Source organism: Salvelinus alpinus, chromosome 29 (genome assembly GCF_045679555.1).
Source record: "Salvelinus alpinus chromosome 29, SLU_Salpinus.1, whole genome shotgun sequence".
In the NCBI taxonomy this organism is placed as follows: domain Eukaryota; kingdom Metazoa; phylum Chordata; class Actinopteri; order Salmoniformes; family Salmonidae; genus Salvelinus; species Salvelinus alpinus.
Window position 1 is genome coordinate 26,202,176 of NC_092114.1, and position 27,745 is coordinate 26,229,920.

General features: G+C 41.7%; 1 protein-coding gene across 2 annotated transcripts; it reads left to right on the forward strand.

Moving 5' to 3' along the window:
* On the forward strand, positions 1–27,654 carry LOC139559378 (mannosyl-oligosaccharide 1,2-alpha-mannosidase IA-like). Of its 2 annotated transcripts, XM_071375353.1 has the most exons (12): positions 2–797; positions 4,030–4,126; positions 4,311–4,426; positions 4,756–4,836; positions 6,855–6,949; positions 10,367–10,490; positions 10,668–10,761; positions 10,910–11,025; positions 11,314–11,533; positions 22,380–22,552; positions 25,987–26,102; positions 26,453–27,654. In XM_071375353.1, exons 1-12 carry the CDS (start codon positions 267–269, stop codon positions 26,589–26,591), a joined length of 1,902 nt encoding a protein of 633 aa, XP_071231454.1. In that variant the 5' UTR covers positions 2–266; the 3' UTR covers positions 26,592–27,654. The 2 variants fall into 2 exon arrangements, 1 of the variants encoding a protein (XP_071231454.1); XR_011671750.1 differs by lacking the exon at positions 22,380–22,552 and having other exon boundaries at positions 1–797; positions 26,453–26,591.
* Positions 27,655–27,745: the final 91 nt, after the last annotated feature.

Here is a 27,745-nt window from a genome sequence, read left to right on the forward strand (position 1 = left end):
GTACTGTACAGTGTACAGTATCACAATTCTGAACACGCTTGAGTGAACGAGACCTGATTAAGAATGGCTCGTGCGTTCATAAAATCGCTATGACGGACGAGTCGATGTTATCGCTATACTCTGGGAAGATTTAACGTTGGAATTCTACTCAAACTAAATAAGTTCAATTATTTTCTTTATGTTGTAACGGCCACGAGGGAAAATGTAAGGAGACAACAGTTGACTTTATCAACAATGTAGCTGTTGTGTTGGTAAACTGAGACGAGATGATTTTCAAAACGCTCGCAGGTAAAACTTCATTCGTGGGGCTTCGTTTACCGCAGACATTTGTATTCTTACTGTTTCTCGGAAGTCTGGGATTTGGAGCTTTGTTCTTTTTGCCTGAAACATCTCGTTTGAAACGTATTTTTCAACATAATTCGGACAACTCGGCAGTTATCACCGACTCTATGAATGGACGAAGTGCACAGCCCAGCTCACCCATTGGATATGGGCTCATTGGAGCCGCTCGGTTCGATATTGGAGTGCTACGTATACAATCACAACTCTCATCTTCAAATGGAAAACAGACAAATAATAACAAGGAAAGTAGTCAAGGAACAGTTTCAGTGGAACATACGTCTGAAGGTGACGCTGCCAACAACAAGGTGCATACAGGGGGCGTGGTGGTATCGAGTGGGGCGCTCTCACCTGTGAGAGTGAAGTTGAGGAATTGTATGCTGAAACCGCCATATGGCGCAAATTATGGAAAACCTAGTGACCCTGAATCTCTGCAGCGTCGGGAGAAAGTCAAAGAGGTAAGATGCGGTGATAGGCCTATGCATTGTCATATGGTATCATAATAGGATAGGATAACGCTTTGGTACAGACAGGCTTATGTGGAGAAGGCAGGAGGACAATAATAGCTTGAACAATCAATGTCTTAGAGCAAATAACTGTTAATGGCAACAACATGCTTGAGGCTGTAGGTCTACTCAATGATAGGGGAGCACCCCCCTATCCACATCGACGGGTCAGTAGTGGAGAAGGTGGAAAGTTTTAAGTTCCTCGGTGTACACATCACGGACAAACTGAATTGGTCCACCCACACAGACAGCGTTGTGAAGAAGGCGCAGCAGCGCCTCTTCAACCTCAGGAGGCTGAAGAAATTCGGCTTGTCACCAAAAGCACTCACAAACTTCTACAGATGCACAATCGAGAGCATCCTGTCGGGCTGTATCACCGCCTGGTACGGCAACTGCTCCGCCCACAACCGTAAGGCTCTCCAGAGGGTAGTGAGGTCTGCAGAACGCATCACCGGGGGCAAACTACCTGCCCTCCAGGACACCTACACCACCCGATGTCACAGGAAGGCCATAAAGATCATCAAGGACAACAACCACCCAAGCCACTGCCTGTTCACCCCGCTATCATCCAGAAGGCGAGGTCAGTACAGGTGCATCAAAGCAGGGACCGAGAGACTGAAAAACAGCTTCTATCTCAAGGCCATCAGACTGTTAAACAGCCACCACTAACATTTAGCGGCCGCTGCCAACATACTGACTCAACTCCAGCCACTTTAAAAATGGGAATTGATGGAAAATTATGTAAAAATGTACCACTAGCCACTTTAAACAATGCCACTTAATATAATGTTTACATACCCTACATTACCCATCTCATATGTATATACTGTACTCTATATCATCTACTGCATCTTGCCATCTTTATGTAATACATGTACCACTAGCCACTTTAAACTATGCCACTTTATGTTTACATACCCTACAGTACTCATCTCATATGTATATACCGTACTCTATACCATCTACTGCATCTTGCCATGCCGTTCTGTACCACCACTCATTCATATATCTTTATGTACATATTCTTTATCCCTTTACACTTGTGTGTGTGTATAAGGTAGTAGTTGTGGAATTGTTAGGTTAGATTGCTTGTTGGTTATTACTGCATTGTCGGAACTAGAAGCACAAGCATTTCGCTACACTCGCATTAACATCTGCTAACCATGTGTATGTGACTAATAAAATTTGATTTGATTTGATTTGATTCACACTTTTAAATTAAATGGGATCTATTGTGAATTTTATACTAAATAGCCTGGATTCTAGCACAGCCCCCAGACTGAAAACGATAAGGTGTCTCCGCACTGTTGCCCATGAGAGAATGCAGTTGGCATCTTTTGAAAAGCCAGACAAATTCATCAGCAGGCTGCAAATCTCCAGGTCAATAATGGTGCTGCATGGTAAGTGTGTGGGTTGACAGAGGTGGGGTGCAGGGGTCATAAAGCCTACTGTACAGATCTCTTGAGGTAATGTTGTTTGATTGGCAAGGCTGCTCCAGTTGTCCAGACACCGGGTCTCTGTCCCAAATGGTAACCTATTCCCTACATATTTCACTACTTTTGACCATAGCCCTATGAGTAGTAGTGCACTATATAGGGGATAGGATGCCATTTAGGACGCACAGTGCACCTCATTATTCTGGGGCACAGGCTCCTGACTGTCGAACATGATGATTCTCCTGACTCCCAACAGTCACATCCGCTGTTCACCTAAGCCTTTACCTGACACTACTTATTACAAACGTCTCCAAAGCCACACACACACACACACACACACACACACACACAGCAACTAGGGGGGTGAATAATCCCACACACAACGTACACTAGCTTCTTTCATTCAAACAGAGAATAGAGATATATTATTTACCCGGCAAGCTATTTGCAAAGCCCATGACTGTAGAGCAACAGTAGACTGAGTGATCTATGTTGCTATTCAGCCATGATTCTCCTGAATGAAACAGAAGCTTTTATTCTTTTGATATGTTTTTCATAAATAGTGCTACTTACAGTCAAACAGAAGCTTTCTTTCATAGAAATTGAGGCCCAAAACTTCAGAAAGCTATTACAGTATCATATCAGTTAAGAATTGTATTGCCAGAGATTGGTCTAACTTGGGTTCTTGTTCATTTCTTCGCAAGGAGAATGTGACTTATCTTTGGCCTCATTTGGATATTCATTGTGCGGAAGTATAAAATGACATTGACACGGCTGCAACAAAGCCAAGCAAGCTTAAATGTCAAACTAAAACCCCTTCAATTGTTATACAAGATCTTTCTTTCTTCCTAATGTTCTGATCAATGGATGCTCCGTGTCATTTCAAAACCTCTGGAGGGGAAATAAGGTCATCTGATACTTTATTGAAGGCAGATGATTCAGAGGTGCCAAAGATCCCATCCAGAATAGGTCATCTTGATTACAAAGGTCAACCCCAAGGCTTTACCGGTGAAAGATCATGAATAGCCCTATCTGTCTTCCTTACTGGTTCTGCTGTTTTGATGAATAAAGCAACACATAATCTCCAAAGTTCATCTCTCCCTGCTCTCTCCACCTGTCTCACACATTGTCCTCCTATCACCACAAAAGCCAGAGCCAGTGTCAACAGAACTACAGCCTTTTCTTTTCTTTTGTTCTCTTTTTCTTTCCCTAACACAGTTACCGACAGTTACCTCAAGATAACTGCTAATCTATGCCAAGAGGTAATAAGAAACAAACTGATATACAGTTACTGCTTATTGCGACTCACTGTTGGTAGATTGTTGACAAGGACTGCAGGCAGAGGAGTTGTTTAATGGAGTAGGTTATTAGCTCTTGAGATATAAACAGACCCCATGGTGAGAGAAGTTAGTTTGGCAAAATTAGATGCATATTACGATAATATAATGTGTAAGCCATTATATGCATTAGCCTAAGCCATGTGAATAAGTAGGGTGAGGAGATGAATGGATGTTGGTTGTTACTAATGTCACTGGTGGTTCCAGAGGGAGCCCTCGGATCACAGAAATGTGATGCTTGAATGACCTCATCCTATTTCAATGATATCATTTCATGGAGATTATGAAATGACTGCAATGAGCTGTTCAATTTTGATATTGAAGCTAATTAAAGGTTTTCATCTGTTTGTTTATCACTAAAACTAGTTTACTTATTTCACTGAGATTCTACCACATGTATTTTTATTTCAGATGATGAAGTTTGCTTGGGACAACTATAAGCTCTACGCATGGGGGGAGAATGAGCTGCGACCACTCTCCAGGAATGGCAATGATGGGAGGACATTTGGTGAGTAAATGGCCCCCTGAACGTACTATATGGCATACCAGTACCCTGCTTCTGAACATACTCTATCTACATGGAAGTTTACAAACTAATGTCTGCAGTTAATGTCTCTGCAGTGCAGTCCATAGCAGTTAATGTTTCTAGTCTGCAGTGCAGTCCATTATGTGTTAGTGTGTTGGTGTCACAGGTGGGTTAAGAGGTGCCTCTATCGTGGACTCTCTGGATACCCTCTACATTATGGGGCTTGGTGAAGAGTACCAGGAGGCCAAGGAGTGGGTGGAGAACAACCTGAACCTCAATGTAGTAAGTGGGTCCTTTTCCCCTTATTACAAATAATTTATGTTGTCAGTGGGGCTATACATAGGCCACTTTAAATCTAATCCAGCTGTTTAAATCTAATCCAGAACAGCGTGCAGACAGGTTGGAGTTGGATAGGGACGTCACTCTGAGAATGCTGGACCTGCATATCAATCATGGTTCAGGCAGGGAGATTATGCCCGCTGAGAAGAAAATTAAAAACATCCTTAAATAACCCTGGAGCCAAACCTCCGACAGCTCGTCAGACACAATAGAAAGTATCCCTCGTCTGTAATGAAAAGCAATCTTTCTTTCTTTCTTTCTTTACCCCACAGGGTGGAGAGGCGTCTCTGTTTGAAGTGAATATCCGTTACGTGGGTGGCCTGCTGTCTGCCTACTACCTAACAGGAGAGGAGGTGAGATCCATCCATCATAGTTTATTCATCACATTTCTACATTGCTTAACAGTGGTATTACTCAGGTATAATGTCTCCCACCGTTATGAGGCCTAAAGATATCTGTCTCCCGGAAAACAGCTCTACATCCTCTTGCCTGATAATGCGGCCGTTCAAATAAATGACCTAGAATCAAAGAGAACCGCCATCACATCCTTGGTTGATGTGTGCAGTTGTCAAAACTTATATATCCTATAATGCATCGATCACGGACAGATTAGAGAATTACATCAATACCACACACACCACTGAAATTATGTAGGTTGATTGAGTTCTGGAATTGATCCACAATCAAGGCATTATTTTTCGGAACTAAGCAGGCTCTGTCGTAGAATGATTCCATTGCAGTTGATTCATTGTGGGGATGGTCAGTTATCACAGCTGGGAACAGGATCAAGAACCAGACTATGAAGTAATTAAGAATATTGTTTTAGGGCTCAGTTGTGCCTTCTCTAATTAAACAGTGTCTTAAAATCTGGGGCTGTATGTATCAAGTGTCTCAGAGTAGGAGTGCTGATTTAGGATCAGTTTAGCCTTTTAGATCACAATGATTACGATAACATGGACAGGAGGAACCTGATCTTAGATCAGCACTCCTGCTCTGAGATATTTAACACATACAGCCCCAGGTATGACAGCTGGGAGGACATTCAGCACCATGGACAGCTCCTAACAGCCTGTTTTTCTCCTTGTATGGTGATCAATTACACTGGGTGAGATTACAGTATATTTTCAGATTACCATGGCAACATGACTACCAGTATTACCTTCCTCTGCCAGAGCACTTTTCTTCACAAGGTTGTGCTCTCAGTTCTTGATGTGATTACAGTCTGTGCAATTTCAAGGACACTTGTTCAAGCCTTAAATAATTGTAAAGAGAGATCTGGATTATTATCTTGATACAGTCTTTTCAGAAATGAAAGAAAACATAACATACTCATCACAGTACCAGTTTCATTAAATCCTGCAGAGAGTTTTCTCAGACTTTTATATTGAGGGTTAATCAAGACTGCTTGTTTGTGGTTGCTGGCTGCTTTGTTCTCAAACAGAGGCAGTAATTGGTTTTAAAAGAATGCTGCATTTCAGATAGACAGAACACTGCTACAGGCACACTGTGTCCCAAGCTCTTCTTTGACTCCAGCTTTGGCTTTACTTTGGTGAAATTCTTTCTTTTAGCTGCATGTCATATTTTGTAAGTTTGTCAAGCTGTGCCTGTGGATTTATACATGTTGTGTATCATTAGATAATACTAATGTGGTCCACCTGGATATTAGCGCTGGGATGATACCAGTATTGAGATATTTGTTAGTATTGTGGTATGGAAACAAAACACGAAGAGGGATTTAATGTTGAAAACAAACATCATTATGTTGTCATCCAGAGTCACTTGTATTTATTTCTAAGCTATAGAACACAATATTTTACATAAAGCAGGTTTTAAAGGACCAAAGAGTTTGGTCTGCTTTGTGTTTTTATTTTTGCTATGGAAAAAATTGTGTAATACTGGTATTGTCGCAGCCCTATTGGATACAACAAGGAGAGTCATTAGGCACCTTTCCTTTGGGGACATGCAGGACAGGAAACAATAAATGGGACACCAACTTTGCCACAGCTGTTATTAACACTCCCTGAAAAGTGATACACTGACAATGTGGTTTCAGCATAGAAGAGCTTGAACTAGATGCAGTCTACAAAAGGTGAACTACAATGAAGACTACAACACTCCTCCCCTTTCCTTGTCCCTTGCCAAAGCCCACCCGTAACCAAACTGACACTGAGAAGAGGGATAGAAGAGGCCATGAAGCCCTGAGCTGTCCCATAAAGTCACACATCTACTACTTTAGATGAACTCAACTGAACCGAACTCAACGGAGCTGTCTCAACGGAGCTGTCTCAACGGAACTGAACTGACTTAACTGAACTGATTTAACTGAACTGATTTAACTGGACTGAACTGAACCGCTCTCTTGTCTCTCCAGGTGTTTAAAAGGAAAGTGGTGGAGCTGGGGAGAAATCTGTTACCTGCCTTCAACACTCCCACAGGCATACCACATGGAGTTGTCAACCTGGCCGGGTGGGTAGCATTTCCTAGTTGGGTATACAATACCTCTTCTGCTGGAGCAGGGTAGACTTCACTGAAGCAATATACATAAACTGACACATTGTAGCTATGCTGTTGTAGGTAGTGTAATTCTTGGACTGTAAATAGATTGCAGGACTATATATTGTGATCTAATTAGTTGCAGTGTGTCATCATGCGTTACACTTGATGAACTCTGGATTTATCTCATCCCGGTAATACTATTAAAACCACAGTGGAAAAGACATTTGGATCGGAGAGAGAAAGGGAATCCATCCTGTTCATTTTTACTCAAAATGCATTTTCACTGCAGAAGTGAGAGTCATTCTATTCAGTTTTGCCTGATGGCTCAGCTCTCCCCCCTAGTCCCTAGGGAAAGTAAGTGTGAAGTGAGTGAGAAGTGTGAAGCAATCTGCCATGGCCATTAGAGGGAGGGTAAGCTAAGCTGGTGCTCCTGGCAGCCTGTCAGCTTCCCTCTCCCCAGCTTTCAGTCAAAGGCGTATCTGGGATCGATGTGTCAGGTGTCTGGGAATGACAGAGGCTCAGAGTGGAGGAAGATCAACATCCCCCTCCTCCAGATCTAAATATAGAATATTATGGAAGTGCATGAGGAACAGGTCTGGGTAGAAGAGAAAGACTAACAGGTCAGGATCTGCTTCTAATCTATAGCAGAATAGACTCTTGTCGTCATGATTATTCTCCAGGTTCTTTTATCAGAAAGACAAAATAATATTTCAGACATGAACCATGCTGTCTGCTGACAACTGGACAAAAATAAGGATATCCAAGACACAACTATAGATTGTCTCAGCCTATAATGGTAATTCTATCCAATCAACGCTTTTCTGTCACAACAAGTACTTATCCGCCTAGCCAATCAAGGCTTGTCACAGTTAGAAATTATTATTCTGTGTGATCAAAGCTGGTTAGAGCTTACTGCATATAATTCTGTCTGACTACAGCTATCTCCAATAACACTGAAATAATAAGCCTGTGAAATTACTCATTTTAGGGCAACACTGATATTTCCGCCATGTGCATTAGAGAGCATGATAGCCAACACCTTTGCAGAAGAGCAGAGAAAATTATACATTACTACATAAATATTACGTAGCCAATTTGAGTTGGATGTAAGTTATTCAGCTAACCATGGTGCGAATTACGGGGGAGTCGGGGGCTCAGCTCCCCTGAATGAGACATTAACTCCCCTAAATGCAACAAAAGTCCAACTTTGGGGAGGGTCTCGAAATAATGTCAATTTGACACGCTTCCTATTTGTTTAGAATGCAGTGGTAAATATGTTTTACATTGGAATATTTTATTTTCATATTTACCAATGAAACGAATACCCCCCACCTATCTGTCATGGTTTAAAAAATGTATTTCTATGTGGCGGTGCTGTCCATCCAGTAGTGCTGAATTTCAGCCTCAGCTGACCTCCTTTATGTGTAGATGTTCCTTTGTACTTCCTCATTTTCGACATTTGTTTGCCATGCGACTTTGTTAAAAATAGCCTTTATTCCAATGCATTTGATTTATCCGTTGATTTATCATTGTTTGCTTTTGTCGGTCAGCTGTTTGGAGCGCTCGTTGTTTTGTTTTTCAGATGCGCGAGGGTACTGGTGATCTCTGCGTCAGAAGTAACAGACCATTTTATTTAGCTTCATTATGTTCTATTAATATTTGTTTTCTTTCCTCGATCAGATGATGATGATGGTCAACAATATCACTAGACAACTAGCCCACAGCTAGACACCAATGCACATCCAATCCATCCAACAATTATACGTTAATGACAGTAGGCCTATAGTTGACTCTTTCGGTTAGAAGCATTCGATTTTGCAATGGCATAGGCTTACATTATTTTGGATTTGTGTGCTCATGAGAACTGTTTCCACAGCGAAACATCATGAAATGTTACGTAGGCATAGTTACACTTACAGTTAATTTTCAGAGATCTCCAAGATGAATGATTCGTACAGGTTCAATGTTCTAATTCAATTGTTAAATGCTTAACAATGATAAATAACACTGTCATAAATGTAATTTTTGTAAGGAAAGAAAGGTAGTGTTTTATGTCACATGATCTGTGAAGTCTCCCAAGCATTAACTCATGAATTATGGACAACTCATGAACTATGGTGTAAAACATGTTTAGATTCAAGTAACTTATTATTTTGAATGTAGGCTATTCTGTGTGTGTTGATGTCTTTAAAATTGCCTTGGCTGAGAGGGTAGGCTATCGGAATTGGTGTAGTCCTAGTGAAGAGTAAACGCAAGTAAATGCCTTTTACCCACCTTTAAAAAAATTATAATAATAATGCATTGAAATTATAGGGAGAGTTACTTTTTTTTTTACCGCGACCAGCAATCAGAGTTTACCCACCAATTTTTTTTTACTGCTACATCACTGGCTACCAGTAGGCCTACATATATTTGAGGTTCATGGTAAAACACATTGTAGCCTAGTCTAGTAAGTTGACAGTGTGTGTTAGGGTGAGCATCTCGTTTTTCCCAGGACAGTTTCAGCCCCATTTCAGGTGTCCCAACTACAAAAATATATAAATTTGTCAGCAAGACACATCAATTAATGTAGGCCTAATCAATGGCAATCACTGAATGACATTAGACACACTTTTTGGTGTTTTGTAACAGATGTCTATTTCCATTCATCAAATGCCATGCAGTTTGAATGCTGGAATTATTTTGGAGTGGACGAACATGCCTACCTTTTGAAGTGATTTGTTTGACAATCAGATGAAAGTATCATGACTGGTTGTGTTCATGCCACATTAAAAGGAAATTCATTTTTACCGTTTAAATGACCTCTTTATTATTAGGCCTATATATAATTTAAAAAATACAGAGACCCTTGGATGTCAGGGTGTAATTCAGCTAACCGAACAGTATTAGCAACTTAACCCTCACATTTCAACAAATGTAGAATTTGCAAATTGGGAGGATCATTGTGTTCATAAAATTCTGAATGTGCCCAATGCATAATGTATGTGTTATTGCTGGTACAACTTCTACAGTACAGTAGGCAGGTTTCAAATGTTACATTGCTCTTGCCTGGCTACCCAGACTCCTTGCACCGGCCAAACGCTACGCCGCACCCACGGACTTCTTCGGAATGGTTCTGGATCTGAGTACCTCCCCGACGCTTCACCGAAAGTGAACAGAAACAGAATGGGTTGGGCTAGAGCCAGAACACACGTGGGCAGTTTGAATAATCGTAATTGGCTTTGATACTCTGATTGGTTAGAGATGATCCAATCGCTCCTCGTCACCACAAATGATTTCAATGATGGTTGTCTCAGACTAAAGTATGTAGCAAACGACAAAGCAGCGGAAGAATTTAGTGTGAGTTGTCAGGCTAGTATCTCTGTCTCATGTCTGTTCCTGTTTTAGTGATTCCAGGAGGTCGTCCGGAGGGGATCTAGGGAGGAGCAGTGTTCTAGCAGAGTTTGGAACACTGCATCTGGAGTTTGTTCATCTGTCAGAACTCACCAATGATCCCATTTATACCGAGAAGGTGAGTGCTGTAACTCCACAAGCTTCACATATAATGCTTTTGTTTTCAAGTCTTTAAAATCAGATATAATGTGAAAATAACAGGTGCTTAGAAAGAATACCCCATATTAAGCTCAACTGTTAAATAAATTTACTTGTTTTGTGTTTCTCTCGCCCTCTTACTTCTCTACACCCTCAGGTTATGAATATTAGGAAACACCTGAACCAGCTGGACAAGCCACGTGGCCTCTACCCAAACGCTCTCAACCCAGTCAGTGGGCATTGGGAACAGCGTAAATCACCATCTGACTATTGAGTGATTGCAGTCCTTCATTAAACTAAGAGGGATTACATTTTTCTTTGATGTTATTGTCCTGTCTGAGAACAGCCACTTGTGTTATATGGCATGGCAGATCATGCGTTATTGCTTATCTTTTTCAGATTATGTCTCCATTGGGGCCCTTGGTGACAGCTTCTACGAGTATCTAATAAAATCCTACCTGATGTCAGACAGGACAGATGAAGTTGCTAAAAGAATGTACTATGCTGCACTGGAGGTACACATACCAGTCTATGGCCAGTCTATGGTTGCATGCTTTGCCATATAATGTTATAACAGCAGAAAAGCAATAGGTGGAGCATGAGAACAAGAACAGTACCATAGAACAGAGCAGGAAAAGGGAAGAGATCGCGAAAAGAGGCAAAGACATTTGATGAAAAATATATATATTTTTAAAATTAATATCAATTTACCAACATTTCTGAAAATGGATATATCGCGTTTTGGAATGAAACTCTTCACATGTTGTTTACTAATGATACCCATCTACTGTACACTGCTTTAGGCCATAGAGAATAACCTAGTCCAGAGGTCTCCTGGGGGGCTGATCTACGTGGCTGAGTGGAGAGGGGGTATCCTGGACCACAGGATGGGTCACCTGGCCTGCTTCTCTGGAGGGATGATCGGGATCGGGGCTGAACACGGCAGTCCAGAGACCAGGCAGCACCAACTGGACCTGGCTGCTAACATCACCCATACCTGCCACGAGTCCTACAGACGTACACGTAGGAACACATCTATATAGTATATACTCAACCCAGTTCAAAGCCCAATCAGATGCCTTACAGGGTGTTGTAATTGACATGCTTTCATGGCATATTCACAATTCATTAGTTAAAGTCTGAACAGTTTTTACTATAGGGCCCCACAAAGAGGATGGATTCAAAATGAATTGCCATTAGTTAGTGCTTTTTTAATCAAGGTTTTTTTATTTGGCTTTTCAGTATTTTACAGGCGAAGGGCGAAAACAAACAACAAATCCTCTACCACTCTCAATCTTATGCTCCAACAAAGCCCCACCCCCAACCAGATAGGGCATTACATCATTAGTTATTGCTTGACAGGTTTAATAGTTAGTCACCTGTAAAGGTGTTAACAGTAAGAATCCACTAAAAGGATGGACTAATGATGAATTACCATTAGTTAATACTTAACAAACTAAATAGCATGATCAATAACAAAACAATAACAATGTCACATCTCTTACATAACATTAACTAGCATTACACATTTTATTCAATTTCATTGCCTTAATGAAGTTCATATGGGAACTTAAGTACGAAGTTAGGGGTTTGAGAAAATGTTTGAGGGACATTCATATTGCCATTGTATGTGAAAAGTTGTCATTCTGATCTCTCTGAAGGCCTGTGTAGGTGTCACCCTGATCTCTCTGAAGGCTTGTGTGGGTGTCACCCTGATCTCTCTGAAGCCCTGTGTAGGTGTCACCCTGTATGTCGTAATACTCATCAGTGTCTGCAAAGATGTTGTCAAGGGTTTCATAAATAGAGGCTCTGGTCCTCACACTCACATCTGACAGCACTTTCTCCTCTGACATCACTTCCTATTCTAACATCACTTCCTTCTCTGACATCACTTCCTGCTTCTCCTCTTCAGTGTACAGTAGATGAGAACTGAAGCTTTAGCAGCCAGGGCAACGCCCACCACAGTCAGTACAGAAAGCAAACGGACACTGTGAAGACACACCTATGTTAAGGTCCAAGAGGGTAGAGTTCTGAGCTCCTATCTTGTTCTCAGCCATACAGTAGTACTGGATCATGTCTCCCAGACTGACACTTATGTACTGTTCTCTTCCTTATCCTGTCTGTACGACTCTCACTTCAGTCCCATTGCTCATGTACCACGTTTAAGACGTCACTGGTGGGTTGGCATCGCTGCTGCAGGTCAGAGTCACGGACTGCCCTCCTCTATTTCACCACTGACTGACATTGAAGTGTTCTTGGAGCCATATTTCACAATAAGTGTACCTCCAATGGGAGATTCTCAAGGCCTCTTACAATAGAGAAGTAGCTGCCTGAATGCCCTTTCTGACTGCCTGTAGAAACGTGACCTTGGACTTGGACTAAGTAACTAAAGTTTGGACAGGAAGTCTTGCAGAAGGAGATCAGGACTGATTCTCCCTCCTTTGCAATGGGAGGAGTAACTTTTACTTGTATGTTTGTAACAGACAGATTGACCCCAAATGGATCACTGTATGTCGTACCGTACCCCCTTGCTTTTTAAACGTGAATTTGTTCTCAGGGTGCAGTCTTTCTCCTTGTTACCATGGTGCTCTTCCGATCCGGGAAGTCCAAGTATTTGAAAACCGTTTTTGACCAGATTGTGTGATGGTTTGAATGCTGGGATAATGCGTAATTGCAAGGGATTTTGACAGGTATCCCAATGAAGGCGCAGATGGTCTTGTGTTTATTACATCCCATCAGTTACCAAGGAGACATGCAGGAGAGTGAAGATCCTCACATCCTTTTACGGCACAGGAATAACTGCCTGCTTCCTCACTGCGGACTGGGTCTAGGTACAGGCTGATGTTCAGGGTTTGGTAAATTTTGCCCATTCTTGTACCAGATGTAGCTAGCTTATAGAAGATTCCCCCAAAAGTCATGAAGCCACTCAAAACGTCTGTAATACCCTTTCGTCATCTGTGAAGTCTTCGGGAATGGTCTTGTCCTTCCATTTCTTTTGTTGCCATTGTTAAACCAGACTAAGTCACCTGTCCGCCAAAAAGTCAGCATCAGGGAAATTGTAGTTCATGTTCACTGACGAACCCTCTTAAGGCACAAACTTTCTTCTCATTGCAAATCACTGCATCTACATTCGACAGACTGGCTATAAAGAGGAACAGTCCTGCAAACATGCTTCTTGCCAAAGTGACGGGCATCAGTTAGAATGTGAAAGGGAGATCCTCCGATACCTACCAACTTACTGGCAGTGCAGTTGAACAAAGTGTTAGTTTGAGATTGTGTCTTAATACCTAATGGAAGCCAAGCTTCAGTTTCTGATACAGATTTGATTTCCTGTTAAAGTGTGTTTATCAAGATGCATAACTCAGGGTAGACATTGAGGCTATAATGAGTTATATATTCATAGGTCCACATAAAAATCAATGTACAGTGCATTCAAATCAAACTTTATTCGCCACATGCGCCGAATGCAACAAGTGTAGACTTTACCGTGAAATGCTTACTTACAAGCCCTTAACCAACAGTGCAGTTCAAGAGTTCAAGAAGAAGAAAATATTTACCAAGTAGGCTAAAATAAAAAGTAATAATAAAAAGTAACACAATAAGAATAACAAAAAGAATAACAATAACGAGGCTATATACAGGTAGGTGGCACCGGTACCGAGTCAGTGTGCAGGGGTACAGGCTAGTTGAGGTAATCTGTACATGTAGGTGGGGGCAAAGTGACTATGCATAGGTAAGAAACAAACAGCGAGTAGCAGCAGTGTACAAGAGGGGGGGTGGTCAATGTAAATTGTCCGGTGGTGATTTTTATGAATTGTTCAGCATTCTAATGGATTGGGCGTAGAAGCTGTTGAGGACCCTTTTGGTCCATGCGCTCTGGTACCGGAGAGCTTGGGTGACTGGAGTCTCTGACAATTTTATGGGCTTTCCTCTGACACCACCTATTATATAGGTCCTGGATGGCAGGAAGTTTGGCCCCAGTGATGTACTGGGCCATTCGCACCATCCTCTGTAGCGCCTTACGGTCAGATGCCGAGCAGTTGCCATACCAGGCTTTGATGCAACCGGTCAGGATGCTCTCAATGGTGCAGCTGTAGAAACTTTTGAGAATCTGGGGGCCCACGCCAAATCTTTTCAGTCTCCTGAGGGGGAAAAGGTTTTGTTGTGCCCTCTTTACGACTGTCTTGGTATGTTTGGACTAGAGGTCGACTGATTATGATTTTTCAACGCCGGTACCGATACCGATTATTGGAGGACCAAAAAAGCCGATACCGATTAATTGGACGATTTTTAAAAAATGTTTAAAAAAATATTTGTAATAATGACAATTACAACAATACTGAATGAACACTTATTTTAACTTAATATAATACATCAATAAAATCAATTTAGCCTCAAATAAATAATGAAACATGTTCAATTTGGTTTAAATAATGCAAAAACAAAGTGTTGGAGAAGAAAGTAAAAGTGCAATATGTGCCATGTAAGAAAGCTAATGTTTAAGTTCCTTGCTCAGAACATGAGAACATATGAAAGCTGGTGGTTCCTTTTAACATGAGTCTTCAATATTCCCAGGTTAGAAGTTTTAGGTTGTAGTTATTATAGGAATTATAGGACTATTTCTCTCTATACGATTTGTATTTCATATACCTTTGACTATTGGATGTTCTTATAGGCACTTTAGTATTGCCAGTGTAACAGTATAGCTTCCATCCCTCTCCTCGCCGCTACCTGGGCTTGAACCAGGAACACATCGACAACAGCCACCCTCGAAGCAGCATTACCCATGCAAAGCAAGGGGAACAACTACTCCAAGTCTCAGAGCGAGTGACTTTTGAAACGCTATTAGCGCACACCCCGCTAACTAGCTAGCCATTTCACATCGGTTACACCAGCCTAATCTCGGGAGTTGATAGGCTTGAAGTCATAAACAGCGCAATGCTTGAAGCATTGCGAAGAGCTGCTGGCAGAACGCACGAAAGTGCTGTTTGAATTAATGCTTACGAGCCTGCTGGTGCCTACCATCGCTCAGTCAGACTGCTCTATCAAATCATAGACTTAATTATAACATAATAACACACAGAAATACGAGCCTTAGGTCATTAATATGGTCGAATCCGGAAAATATCATCTTGAAAACAAAACGTTTATTCTTTCAGTGAAATACGGAACCGTTCCGTATTTTATCTAACGGGTGGCATCCATAAGTCTAAATATTCCTGTTACATTGCACAACCTTCAATGTTATGTCATAATTACGTAAAATTCTGGCAAATTAGTTCGCAACGAGCCAGGCGGCCCAAACTGTTGCATATATCCTGACTCTGCGTGCAATGAACGCAAGAGAAGTGACACAATTTCACCTGGTTAATATTGCCTGTTAACCTGGATTTCTTTTAGCTAAATATGCAGGTTTAAAAAATATATACTTCTGTGTATTGATTTTAAGAAAGGCGTTGATGTTTTTGATTAGGTACAAGTTGGAGCAACGACAGTCCTTTTTCGCGAATGCGCACCGCATCGATTATATGCAACGCAGGACACACTAGATAAACTAGTAATATCATCAACCATGTGTAGTTATAACTAGTGATTATGATTGTTTTTATAAGATAAGTTTAATGCTAGCTAGCAACTTACCTTGGCTTCTTACTGCATTCGCGAAACAGGCAGGCTCCTCATGAGGCAGGTGGTTAGACCGTTGGACTAGTTAACCGTAAGGTTGCAAGATTGACTCCCTGAGCTGACAATGTGAAAATCTGTCGTTCTGCCCCTGAACAAGGCAGTTAACCCACCGTTCCTAGGCCGTCATTGAAAATAAGAATGTGTTCTTAACTGACTTGCCTAGTTAAATAAAGGTGTAAATTCGGTAAAATCGGCGTCCAAAATTACCGATTTCCGATTGTTATGAAAACTTGAAATCGGCCCTCATTAATCGGCCATTCCTATTAATCGGTCGACTTCTAGTTTGGACCATGATAGATCGTTGGTGATGTGGACACCAAGGAACTTGAAACTCTCGACCCGCTCCACTACAGTCTCGTCGATGTTAATGGGGGCCTGTTCGGCCCACCTTTTCCTGTAGTCCACGATCAGCTCCTTTTGTCTTGCTCATATTGAGGGAGAGGTTGTTGTCCTGGCACCACACTGCCAGTTCTCTGGCTCTTCCCTATAGGCCGTCTCATCGTTGTCGGTGATCAGGCCTACCACTGTTGTGTCGTCAGCAAACTTAATGATGGTGTTGGAGTCGTGTTTGGCCACACATTTGTGGGTGAACAGGGAATACAGGAGGGGACTAAGTACACACCCCTAAGGGGCCCTAGTGTTAAGGATCAGCGTGGCAGACGTGTTGTTGCTTACCCTTACCACCTGAGTGCGGCCCGTCAGGAAGTCCAGGATCCAGTTGCAGAGGGAGGTGTTTAATCCCAGAGTCTTTAGCTTAGGGATGAGCTTCGTGGGCACTATGGTGTTGTACGCTGAGCTGTAGTCAATGAACAGCATTCTCACATGGGTGTTCCTTTTGTCCAGGTGAGAAAGGGCGGTGTGGAGTGCGATTGAGATTGCGTCATCTATGGATCTGTTGGGGCGGTTTGCGAATTGGAGTGGGTCTAGGAGGATGCTGTTGATGTGAGCCATGACCAGCCTTTCAAAGCACTTCATGGCTACCGACGTGAGTGCCACGGTGCGGTAATCATTTAGGCAGGTTACCTTCGCTTCCTTGGGCACAGGGACTATGGTGGTCTGCTTGAAACATGTAGGTATTACAGACTCGGTCAGGGAGAGGTTGAAAATGTCAGTGCAGACACTTGACAGTTGGTCTGCGCATGCTTTGAGTACACGTCCTGGTAATCCATCTGGCCCAGCGGCTTTGTGAATGTTCACCTGTTTAAAGGTTTTGTTCACATCGGCTACCAAGAGCGTTATCACACAGTCATCCAGCTGGTGCTCTCGTGCATGCTTCAGTGTTGCTTGCCTCGAAGCGAGCATAAAAGGCATTTATCTCGTCTGGTAGGCTCGCGTCTGGGTTTCCCTTTTGTAGTCCGTAATAGTTTTCAAGCCCTGCCACATCCGACGAGCGTCAGAGCCGGTGTAGTAGGATTCAATCTTAATCCTGTATTGACGCTTTGCTTGTTTGATGGTTCGTCTGAGGGCATAGAGGGCATAGCGCCCAGGTTAGTCTCCCTTTCCTTGAAAGCGGCAGCTCTAGCCTTTAGCTCGATGCGGATGTTGCCTGTAATCCATGGCTTCTGGTTGGGATATGTACATACTGTCACTGTGGGGATGACATCATCAATGCACTTATTGATGATGCCGATGACTGAGGTGATGTATTCCTAAATGCCATTGGATGAATCCCGGGAACATATTCCAGTCTGTGCTAGCAGAACAGTCATGTAGTGTTGCATTCGCGTCATCTGACCACTTCTGTACTGAGTGAGTCACTGATACTTCCTGCTTTAGTTTTTGCTTGTAAGCAGGAATCAGGAGGATAGACTTGTGGTTAGATTTGCCAAATGAAGAGCGGGGGAGAGCTTTGTATGCATCTCTGTGTGTGGAGTAAAGGTGGGCTAGGACTTTTTCCACCCTGGTTACACATGTGACATGCTGGTAAATATTTGGTAAAACTGATTTAAGTTTGCCTGCATTAAAGTCCCCGGCCACTAAGAGCGCCGCTTCTGGGTAAGCATTTTCTTCTTTGCTTATGGCCTGATAGTTGGTTGAGGGCTGGCTTAGTGCCGGCTTCGCTTTGTGGTGGTAAGTAGACGGCTACGAATAATACAGATGAGAACTCTCTTGGTAGATAGTGTGGTAAGGTACTCTACCTCAGGTGAGCAATACCTTGAGACTTCTTTAATATTAGACATTGCGCACCAGCTGTTATTGACAAAAAGACACACACACCCACCCCTCGCCTTACCAGAGGTAGCGTCTCTGTTCTGCCGGTGCATGGAAAATCCCGCCAGCTCTATATTGTCTGTTTTGTCGTTCAGTTACGTCTCGGTGAAACATAAGATGTTTCAGTTTTTAATGTCCTCTTGGTAGGATAATCTTAATAGTAGGTCATCGATTTTATTTTCTAACGATTGCATGTTAGCAAGGAGAATGGAAGGCATTGGGAGTTTACTCGCTCGCCTCCGGCTTCTCAGAAAGATCCCCGATTTGCGTCGCCTTTTCCGGCGTCTTTTCTTCACGCAAAAGGCGTGGATCTGGGCCTGTTCCAGTGAAAGCAGGACATCCTTCTCGTCAGACTCATTAAAGGAAAAAGTTTCTTCCAGTCTGTGGTGAGTAATCGCTTTTCTGATGTCCAGAAGTTATTTTTGGTCATAAGAGACGGTAGCAGCAATATTATGTACACAATAAGTTAAAAAAATAAGTTACACAAAAGGCAAAAAAAATAACAAAATTGCACAATTGGTTGGGAGAACATAAAACGTCAGCCATGTTCTTCGGCGCCATCTTCGGAAAGTATTCAGACCCTTTGACTTTTTCCACATTTTGTTACGTTACAGCCTTATTCTGAAATTGATTAAATCGTTTTTCCCCCTCATAAATCTATACAGTACCCCATAATGACATATCAAAAACAGTTGTTTTAAAAATTTCTGCTAATTTATAAAAAACAAACAACTGAAATATCACATTTACATAAGTATTCAGACCCTTTACTCAGTACTTTGTTGAAGCACCTTTGGCAGTGATTACAGCCTCGAGTCTTCTTGGGTATGACGCTACAAGCTTGGCACACCAGTATTTGGGGATTTTCTCCCATACTTCTCTGCAAATCCTCTCAAGCTCTTTCAGGTTGGATGAGGATTGTCACTGCACAGCTTTTTTCAGGTCTCTCCAGAGATGTTAGATCGGGTTCAAGTCCGGGCTCTGGCTGGGCCACTTAAGGACATTGAGACTTGTCCCGAAGCCACTCCAGCGTTGTCTTGGCTGTGTGCTTAGGGTCGTTGCCCTGTTGGAAGGTGAACCTTTGCCCCGGTCTGATAACCTGCTCCTGAGGGCTCAGGACTTCATCAAGGATCTCTCTGTACTTTGCTCCGTTCATCTTTCCCTCGATCCTGACTAGTCTTCCAGTCCCTGCTGCTGAAAAACATCCCCACAGCTTGATGCTGCCACCACCATGCTTCACTGTAGGGATGCTATTGGCCAGGTGATGAGCGGTGCCTGGTTTCCTCCAGACATGACGCATGGCATTCAGGCCAAAGAGTTCAATCTTGTTTTCATCAGACCAGAGAATCTTGTTTCTCATGGTCTGTGTCCTTTAGGTGCCTTTTGGCAAACTCCAAGCAGGCTGTCATGTGCCGCTTGGTGGTTCCAAACTTCTTCCAACTTCTTCCATTTAAGAATGATGGAGGCCACTCTGTTCTTGAGGACCTTCAATGCTGCAGACATTTTTTGGTACCCTTCCCCAGATCTGTGCCTCGACACAATCCTGACTGAGCTTTACGGACAATTCCTTCGACCTCATTGCTTGGTTTTTGCTCTGACATGCACTGTCAACTGTTGGACCTTATATAGACAGGTTTGTGCCATTCCAAATCATGTCCAATCAATTGAATTTACCACAGGTGGACTCCAAGTTGTAGAAACATCTCAAGGATGATTTAATATAAATAGGATGCACCTGAGCTCAATTTTAAGTCTCATAGCAAAGTTTTCCTTTTTTATAAATTTGAAAAAAAATCTAAAACCCTGTTTTCACTTTGTCGTTATGGGGTATTTTGTGTAGATTGAGGATTTTGTAGTTTTTTAAATCCATTTTAGAATATAGATGTACCGTAACAAAATGTTGAAAAAGTCAAGTGGTCTGAATACTTTCCGAATGCACTGTATACAGTACCAGTCAAAAGTTTGGACACACCTACTCATTCCAGGGTTTTTCTTTATTTTCCTATTTTATACATTGTAGAATAATAGTGAAGACATCAAAACTATGGAATAACACATATGGAATCATGTAGTAACTAAAGTGTTAAACAAATCAAAATATATTTTATATTTAAGATGTTTCAAAGTAGCTACCCTTTGCCTTGATGACAGTTTTGCACACTATTGGCATTCTTTCAACCAGCTTCATGAGGTAGTCACCTGGAATACATTTCAATTAACAGGTGTGCCTTGTTAAAAGATCATTTGTGGAATTGCTTTCCTTCTTAATGCGTTTGAGCCAATCAGTTGTGTTGTGACAAGGTATGGGTGGTATACAGAAGATAGCCCTATTTGGTGAAAGACCAAGTCCATATTATGGCAAGAACAGCTCAAGTAACCAAAGCGAAACGACAGTCCATCATTACTTTAAGACATGAAGGTCAGTCAATCCGGAAAATGTCAAGAACTTTGAACGTTTCTTCAAGTGCAGTCGCAAAATCCATCAAGCTCTATGATGAAACTGGATCACATGAGAACCGCCACAGGAAAAGAAGACCCAGAGTTACCTCTGCTGCAGAGGATAAGTTCATTTGAGTTAACTGCACCTCAGATTGAAGCCCAAATAAATGCTTCACAGAGTTCAAGTAACAGACACATCACAATATCAACTGTTCAGAGGAGACTGCGTGAATCAGGCATTCATGGTCAAATTTCTGCAAAGAAACCACTACTAAAGGACACCAATAAGAAGAAGAGACTTGCTTGGACCAAGAAACTTGGACCAATGGACATTAGACTGGTGAAAATCTGTCCTTTGTTCTGATGCGTCCAAGTGTGAGATTTTTGGTTCCAGCCGCCGTGTCTTTGTGAGACGCAGAGTAGGTGAAAGGATGATCTCCGCATGTGTGGTTCCCACCGTGAAGCATGGAGGAGGAGGTGTGATGGTGTGGGGGTGCTTTGCTGGTGACACTGTCAGTGATTTATTTAGAATTCAAGGCACACTTAGCCAGCATGGCAACCACAGCATTCTGCAGCGATACGCCATCCCATATGGTTTGCGCTTAGTTAAACTATCATTTGTTTTTCAACGGGACAATGACCCAAAACACACCTCCAGACTGTGTAAGGGCTATTTGACCAAGGAGAGTGATGGAGTGCTGCATCAGATGACCTGGCCTCCACAATCACCCAAACTCAACCCAATTGTGATGGTTTGGGATGAGTTGGAGGAAAAAGCAGCCAACAAGTGCTCAACATATATGGGAACTCTTTCAAGACTGTTGGAAAAGCATTCCTCGTGAAGATGGTTGAGATAATGCCAACGGTGTGCAAAGCTGTCATCAAGGCAAAGGGTGGCTACTTTGAAGAATATACAGTATGTTTTGATTTGTTTAACACCTTTTTGGTTACTTCATGATTCCATATGTGTTATTTTATAGCTTTGATGTCTTCTATTATTCTACAATGTAAAAAATAGTCAAAATAAAGAAAAACCCTTTAATGAGTAGGTGTGTCCAAACTTTTGACTGGTACTGTGTTTTTAGATATGCATATGGGTAGCCTATAGACATCCAGCGACATCTAGAGTAGAAGTATATTTATATAAGTATAAAGTATTATAAGAGCATCTGCAAGTAGTTGCAGGGAATAAAGTTAACCTGTAAGATTGTAGGGTGTGATCTAGCTGTAACGCTCCCTTCTCTAGGTACATACTGCCCAGGGATTGAACCCCGGTCTCAATCCCTGAGTGTAGCACCTTGGCAGAAACAATTGTAATCATACAGCTTTCTCTCTAATATGACTATTCTCCAGCATATTACATAATTATGCACAATAGTAAAATATTAAATATGCACAATACAAAAAATATAAAATATGCACAATATGACAAATATTCAATATATGCATATCCAGTGTTTTCTAAACAGGTGCTGGAGATCAATACGTTTAGCATAATGCATTGTCAATTCTAATCCAACCTAAAATCCAACAGCCACTAAACTGGGCCCAGAGGTGTTCCGGTTTGATGATGGAGCGGAGGCCACAGCACCCAGAGTAAACGAAAGGCATTACATCCTGAGGCCAGAGGTCGTGGAGAGCTACATGTACATGTGGAGACTGACCCATGACCCCAAGTACAGAGAGTGGGGCTGGGAGGCTCTGGAGGTGAGGCCATACATTTACAGTGCCTTTGGGAACGTATTCAGACCCCTTGACTTTTTCCATATTTTGTTATATTCCAGCCTTATTCTAAAATGGATTAAATTGTTTTTTCCCCCTCATCAATCGACACACACTAACCCATAATGACAATGCAATAACAGTTTTTTTTTTTTTTTTTTTTGCTACTTTATTAAAAGTATTTTTTGTTGTTGAAATATGACATTTTACATACATTACCGTTCAAAAGTTTGGTGTCACTTGTTTTTGAAAGAAAAGCAACAAAAAAAGTCCATTAAAAGAACATCAAATTGATTAGAAATATACAGTTTAGACATGGTTAATGTTGTAAATGACTATTGTAGCTGGAAAAGGCTGAATTTTTATGGAATATCTACATAGGCGTATAGAGGCCCATTATCAGCATCCATCACTCTTGTGTTCCAAGGGCACGTTGTGTTAGCTAATCCAAGTTTATAATTTTAAAAGGCTAATTGATCATTAGAAAACCCTTTTGCAATTATGTTAGCACAGCTGAAAACCGCTGTCCTGATTTTAAAGAAGCAATAAAACTGACCTTCTTTATACAAGTTGAGTATCTGTAGCATCAGCATTTGTGGGTTCGATTACATGCTCAGAATGCCCAGAAACAAAGAACTTTCTTCTGAAACTCGTCAGTCTATTCTTGTTCTGAGAAATTAAGGCTTTTCCATGCGAGTAATCGCCAAGAAATTGAATATCTCGTACAACGCTGTGTACTACTCCCTGAACAGAACAGCGCAAACTGGTTCTAACCAGAATAGAAAGAGGAGTGGGATGCCCCGGTGCACAACTGAGCAAGTGGGACAAGTACATTGGAGTGTCTAGTTTGAGAAACAGACGCCTCACAAGTTCTCAACTGGCAGCTTCGTTAAATAGTACCCGCAAAACACCAGTCTCAACATCAACAGTGAAGAGGCGACCCCCAGCATGCTGGCCTTCTAGGCAGAGTTGCAAAGAACAAGCCATATCTCAGACTGGTCAATAAAAAGAAAAGAAAAGATTAAGATGGGCAAAAGAACACAGACACTGGACAGAGATATGGCTTTTTCTTTGCAACTCTGCCTAGAAGGCCAGCATCCCGGAGTTGCCTCTACACTGTTGACGTTGAGACTGCTGTTTTGCGGGTACTATTTAATGAAACTGACAGTTGAGGACTTGTGAGGCGCCTGTTTCTCAAACTGGACACTCTAATGTACTTGTCCTGTTGCTCAGTTGTACACCGGGGCCTCCCACTCTTTCTATTCTGGTTAGAACAAGTTTGCGATGTTCTGTGAAGGGAGTAGTACATAGCGTTGTACGAGATCTTCAGTTTCTTGGCCATTTCTCGCATGGAATAGCCTTCATTTCTCAGAACAAGAATGGACTGACGAGTTTCAGAAGAAATGTCTTTGTTTCTGGCCTTTCTGAGCCTGTAATCAAGCCCACAAATGCTGATGCTCCAGATACTCAACTAGTCTAAAGGCCAGTTTTATTGCTTCTTTATCAGCACAACAGCTTTCAGCTGTGCTAACATAATTGCAACAGGGTTTTCTAATGATCAATTAGACTTTTTTAAATGATAAACTTGGATTAACTAACACAATGTGCTTTTGGAACACAGGAGTGATGGTTGCTGATAATGAGCCTTGGTATGCCTATTTAGATATTCCATTAAAATTCAGCCGTTTCCAGCTACAGTAGTCATTTACAATGTCTACACTGTATTTCTGATTTAATGTACAAAAACATTTGATTTTCTTTCAAAAACAAGGCCATTTCTAAGTGACACCGAAACTTTTGAACTGTAGTGTGAGTGTTGAGACCCTTTACTCAGTACTTTGTTGAAGCACTTTTGGCAGCGATTACAGCCTGGTGTCTTCTTGGGTATGACGCTACAAGCTTGGCACACCTATATTTGGGGAGTTTCTCCCATTCTTCTCTGCAGATCCTCTTAAGCTCTGTCAAGTTTGATGGTGAGCGTTGCTGCACAGCTATTTTCAGGTCTCTCCAGAGATGTTAGATCGGTTCAAGTCCGGCCTCTGGCTGGGCCACTCAAGGACATTCAGAGACTTGTCCCGAAGCCACTCCTGCGTTATTTTCACTGTGTGCTTAGGGTCGTTGTCCTGTTGAAAAGTGAACCTTCGCCCCAGTCTGAGGTTGTGAGCGCTTTGGAGCAGGTTTTCATCAAGGATCTCTCTGTACTTTGCTCTGTTCGTCTTTTCCTCGATCTTGACTAGTCTCCCAGTCCATGCCGCTGAAAAACATTCCCACTGCATGATGCTGCCACAACCATGCTTCACCGTAGGGATGGTGCCAGGTTTCCTCCAGACGTGACGCTTGGCATTCAGGCCAAAGAGTTCAATCTTGCTTTCGTCAGACCAGACAACTTTGTTTTTCATGGTCTGAGAGTCTTTAGGTGCCTTTTGGCAAACTCCAAGCAGACTGTCATGTGCCTTTTGCTGAGGAGTGGCTTCCTTCTGACCACTCTACCATAAAGGCCTAATTGGTGGAGTGCTGCAGAGATGGATGTCCTTCTGGAAGGTTCTCCCATCTCCACAGAGGAACTCCAAAGCGCTGTCAGAGTGACCATCAGGTTCTTGGTCACCTCCCTGACCAAGGCCCTTCTCCCCCGATTGCTCAGTTTGGCCGAGCGGCCAGCTAAAGGAAGAGTCTTGGTGGTTCAAATCTTCTTCCATTTAAGAATCATGGAGGGCACTGTGTTCTTAGGGATCTTCAATGCTGCAGAAATTCTTTGGTACCCTTCTCCAGATCTGTGCCTCGACACAATCCTGTCTCGGCGCTCTACGGACAATTCCTACGACGTCATGGCTCAGTACATGTCAGAGCAAAAACCGTCAACTGTAGGACCTTGTATAGACAGGTGTGTGCCTTTCCAAATCATGTCCAATCAATTGAATTTACCACAGGTGGACTCCAATGAAGTTGTAGAAGCATCTCAAGGATGATCAATGGAAACAGGATGCACCTGAGCTCAATTTCGAGTCTCATAGCAAAGGGTCTGAATACTTATGTAAATAAGGTATTTCTGTTGTTTATTTGTAATACATTTGCAAAAAAAATCAAAACCTGTTTTCGCTTTGTCATTATGGGATATTGTGTGTAGATTGCTGAGGAAATTGTATTTTTAATCCATTTTAGAATAAGGCTGTAACATAAAATATGGGAAAAGTCAAAGGGTCTGAATACTTTCCGAAGGCACTGTATAGCAATGAAAATACATTACAATAAATTGACCTATGATCCTGTGATATATTTCCTTTCAGCCCATTTTGATACTGTAGTTCTATGTGTGATTTACCCTAAAATAACTTAACCATAAAACCATCTACATGTAAAATGGAAATGTTGGTCTGATTCTTGCGGTTAGTTAAAGATGGGATTGTACTTTTATTTTACAGGCTCTGGAGCGACACTGTCGACTTGCCACAGGGTTCTCTGGTATCATTGATGTCTACGGCCATATAATCCAACACGACAACCTACAGCAGAGTTTCTTTCTGGCAGAAACACTCAAGTGAGTGAAGGAAAAGATACAAGCATCATGTGTGTTATCTTTGTCATTTCTCTGTGTTTTTCATTAGCAATAACCATAACATAACACTATTGTACAGAGTTTGTCATCTCTGTCCGTTTTTACTTTGTCCCTGTCCATATATCTCATCTTAATTGTGTTTTCCTGTCCTCCCTTCTCTATCTTCGTATTTTCTCTGCGCTTTACACTAGCAATAACCATAACATAACGCTATTGTACATTTTATTGTATAGAGTTTGTAATATGTGTCAGTGTTTGCTTCCTTTTGTACCTAATTTTAATAGTGTTTTCCTCTCCTCCTCTCTGTCCTCTCTCTCTCTGGTGTGTTACAGGTATCTTTACCTGCTGTTCTCTGACGACGATCTCCTGCCTCTGAAGGACTGGGTGTTTAACACAGAAGCACACCCTCTACCTGTCATCCCCAGGAACTGCTCTCAGGAGAGAGGACACAGACCCAATTGGACTCATTGACAGGCTTATAGGGCTCCTTTGAAATGGACCATATATGGTGTATGTTCATTGTCAGGCTTAGCTCCAGTGTTTGGCCCAAACATTTTACCTTTATGTTTCCATCTCTGAGGCCTGGCCCCAAAAAGCCCTAAGAAATGATTGGGGGCCCCCTTTCTGGCCCTAGTCACTTTGATTAAACTGCAGGAGATGGATGGTCAGTGAGACACATATCTCTGTGGATACTGTTGAACTGATTTTGTCTTCACTGTGAAAGCTGTTGTTGTTTCTGTGAATCATCAGAAACCAACAATGAGTATATATATCTACTTCTTTGCCTCTGTGAGGGAAATTCCCATATCACAGGGTATGAGCTGAACATCAGCTGTCTGAGTGTCAATATTTATTTGTGATACATCCATTGTGCATTAAATCTGTCTGCTATGATAAAAAATATTGTTTTTTCAGTGTAGGATTTTCTGTCCATGCCAGTTATTTTTATTATCAGATAATTTCACTAATTGTAAGTCACTCTGGATAAGAGTGTCTGGTAAAGGACTAAAATATAAATGTAAATATTTCTGATGGATTTCAGCTCTTCTCTGACTCACGATGCAAAACACTCCTCATCGATCAATTTTTATCCTGATCACGATCCATGGCTTGGAAATTGATTTATAGATTTATAGAAAGCTGCAGTCCCAGGAGAAAGAGGGAAATTGTTCATTAGGTCCAAAAAGTGAAGAGTTTCGTGAAAATGATTACATGCTCACAACTACCACCTCCCTCTTACTTTCTCTACATGTGCACTATAAATTAGCTTACTATAAATTAGCTTACCCTACATTACTTAAAATGATTTGGAAAAAGTCATATTTGATTTCTTCCCTGATGGCTCAGTTGATTACAAATCTGAGACTCATAATTAATAGTAATTTATTAATTTCTGTAATATTAAGATAGGCTACTGATTTTTAAATAGTATGTTATATGCTTTATTTGATAGATGGGAAACGGGGAGATATATTAAAGGAAGACAAAATGTGTAGAATTGAACTCTGATGTCATTGCATATCTGCAAATAGTCATGAATGTTTCCACTCAACTACAGGGGCTGTGTATTTTTAGTAGGACTTTGGATGTTGCATTAAGTAAATATTGCCTGATGAACACAGGGC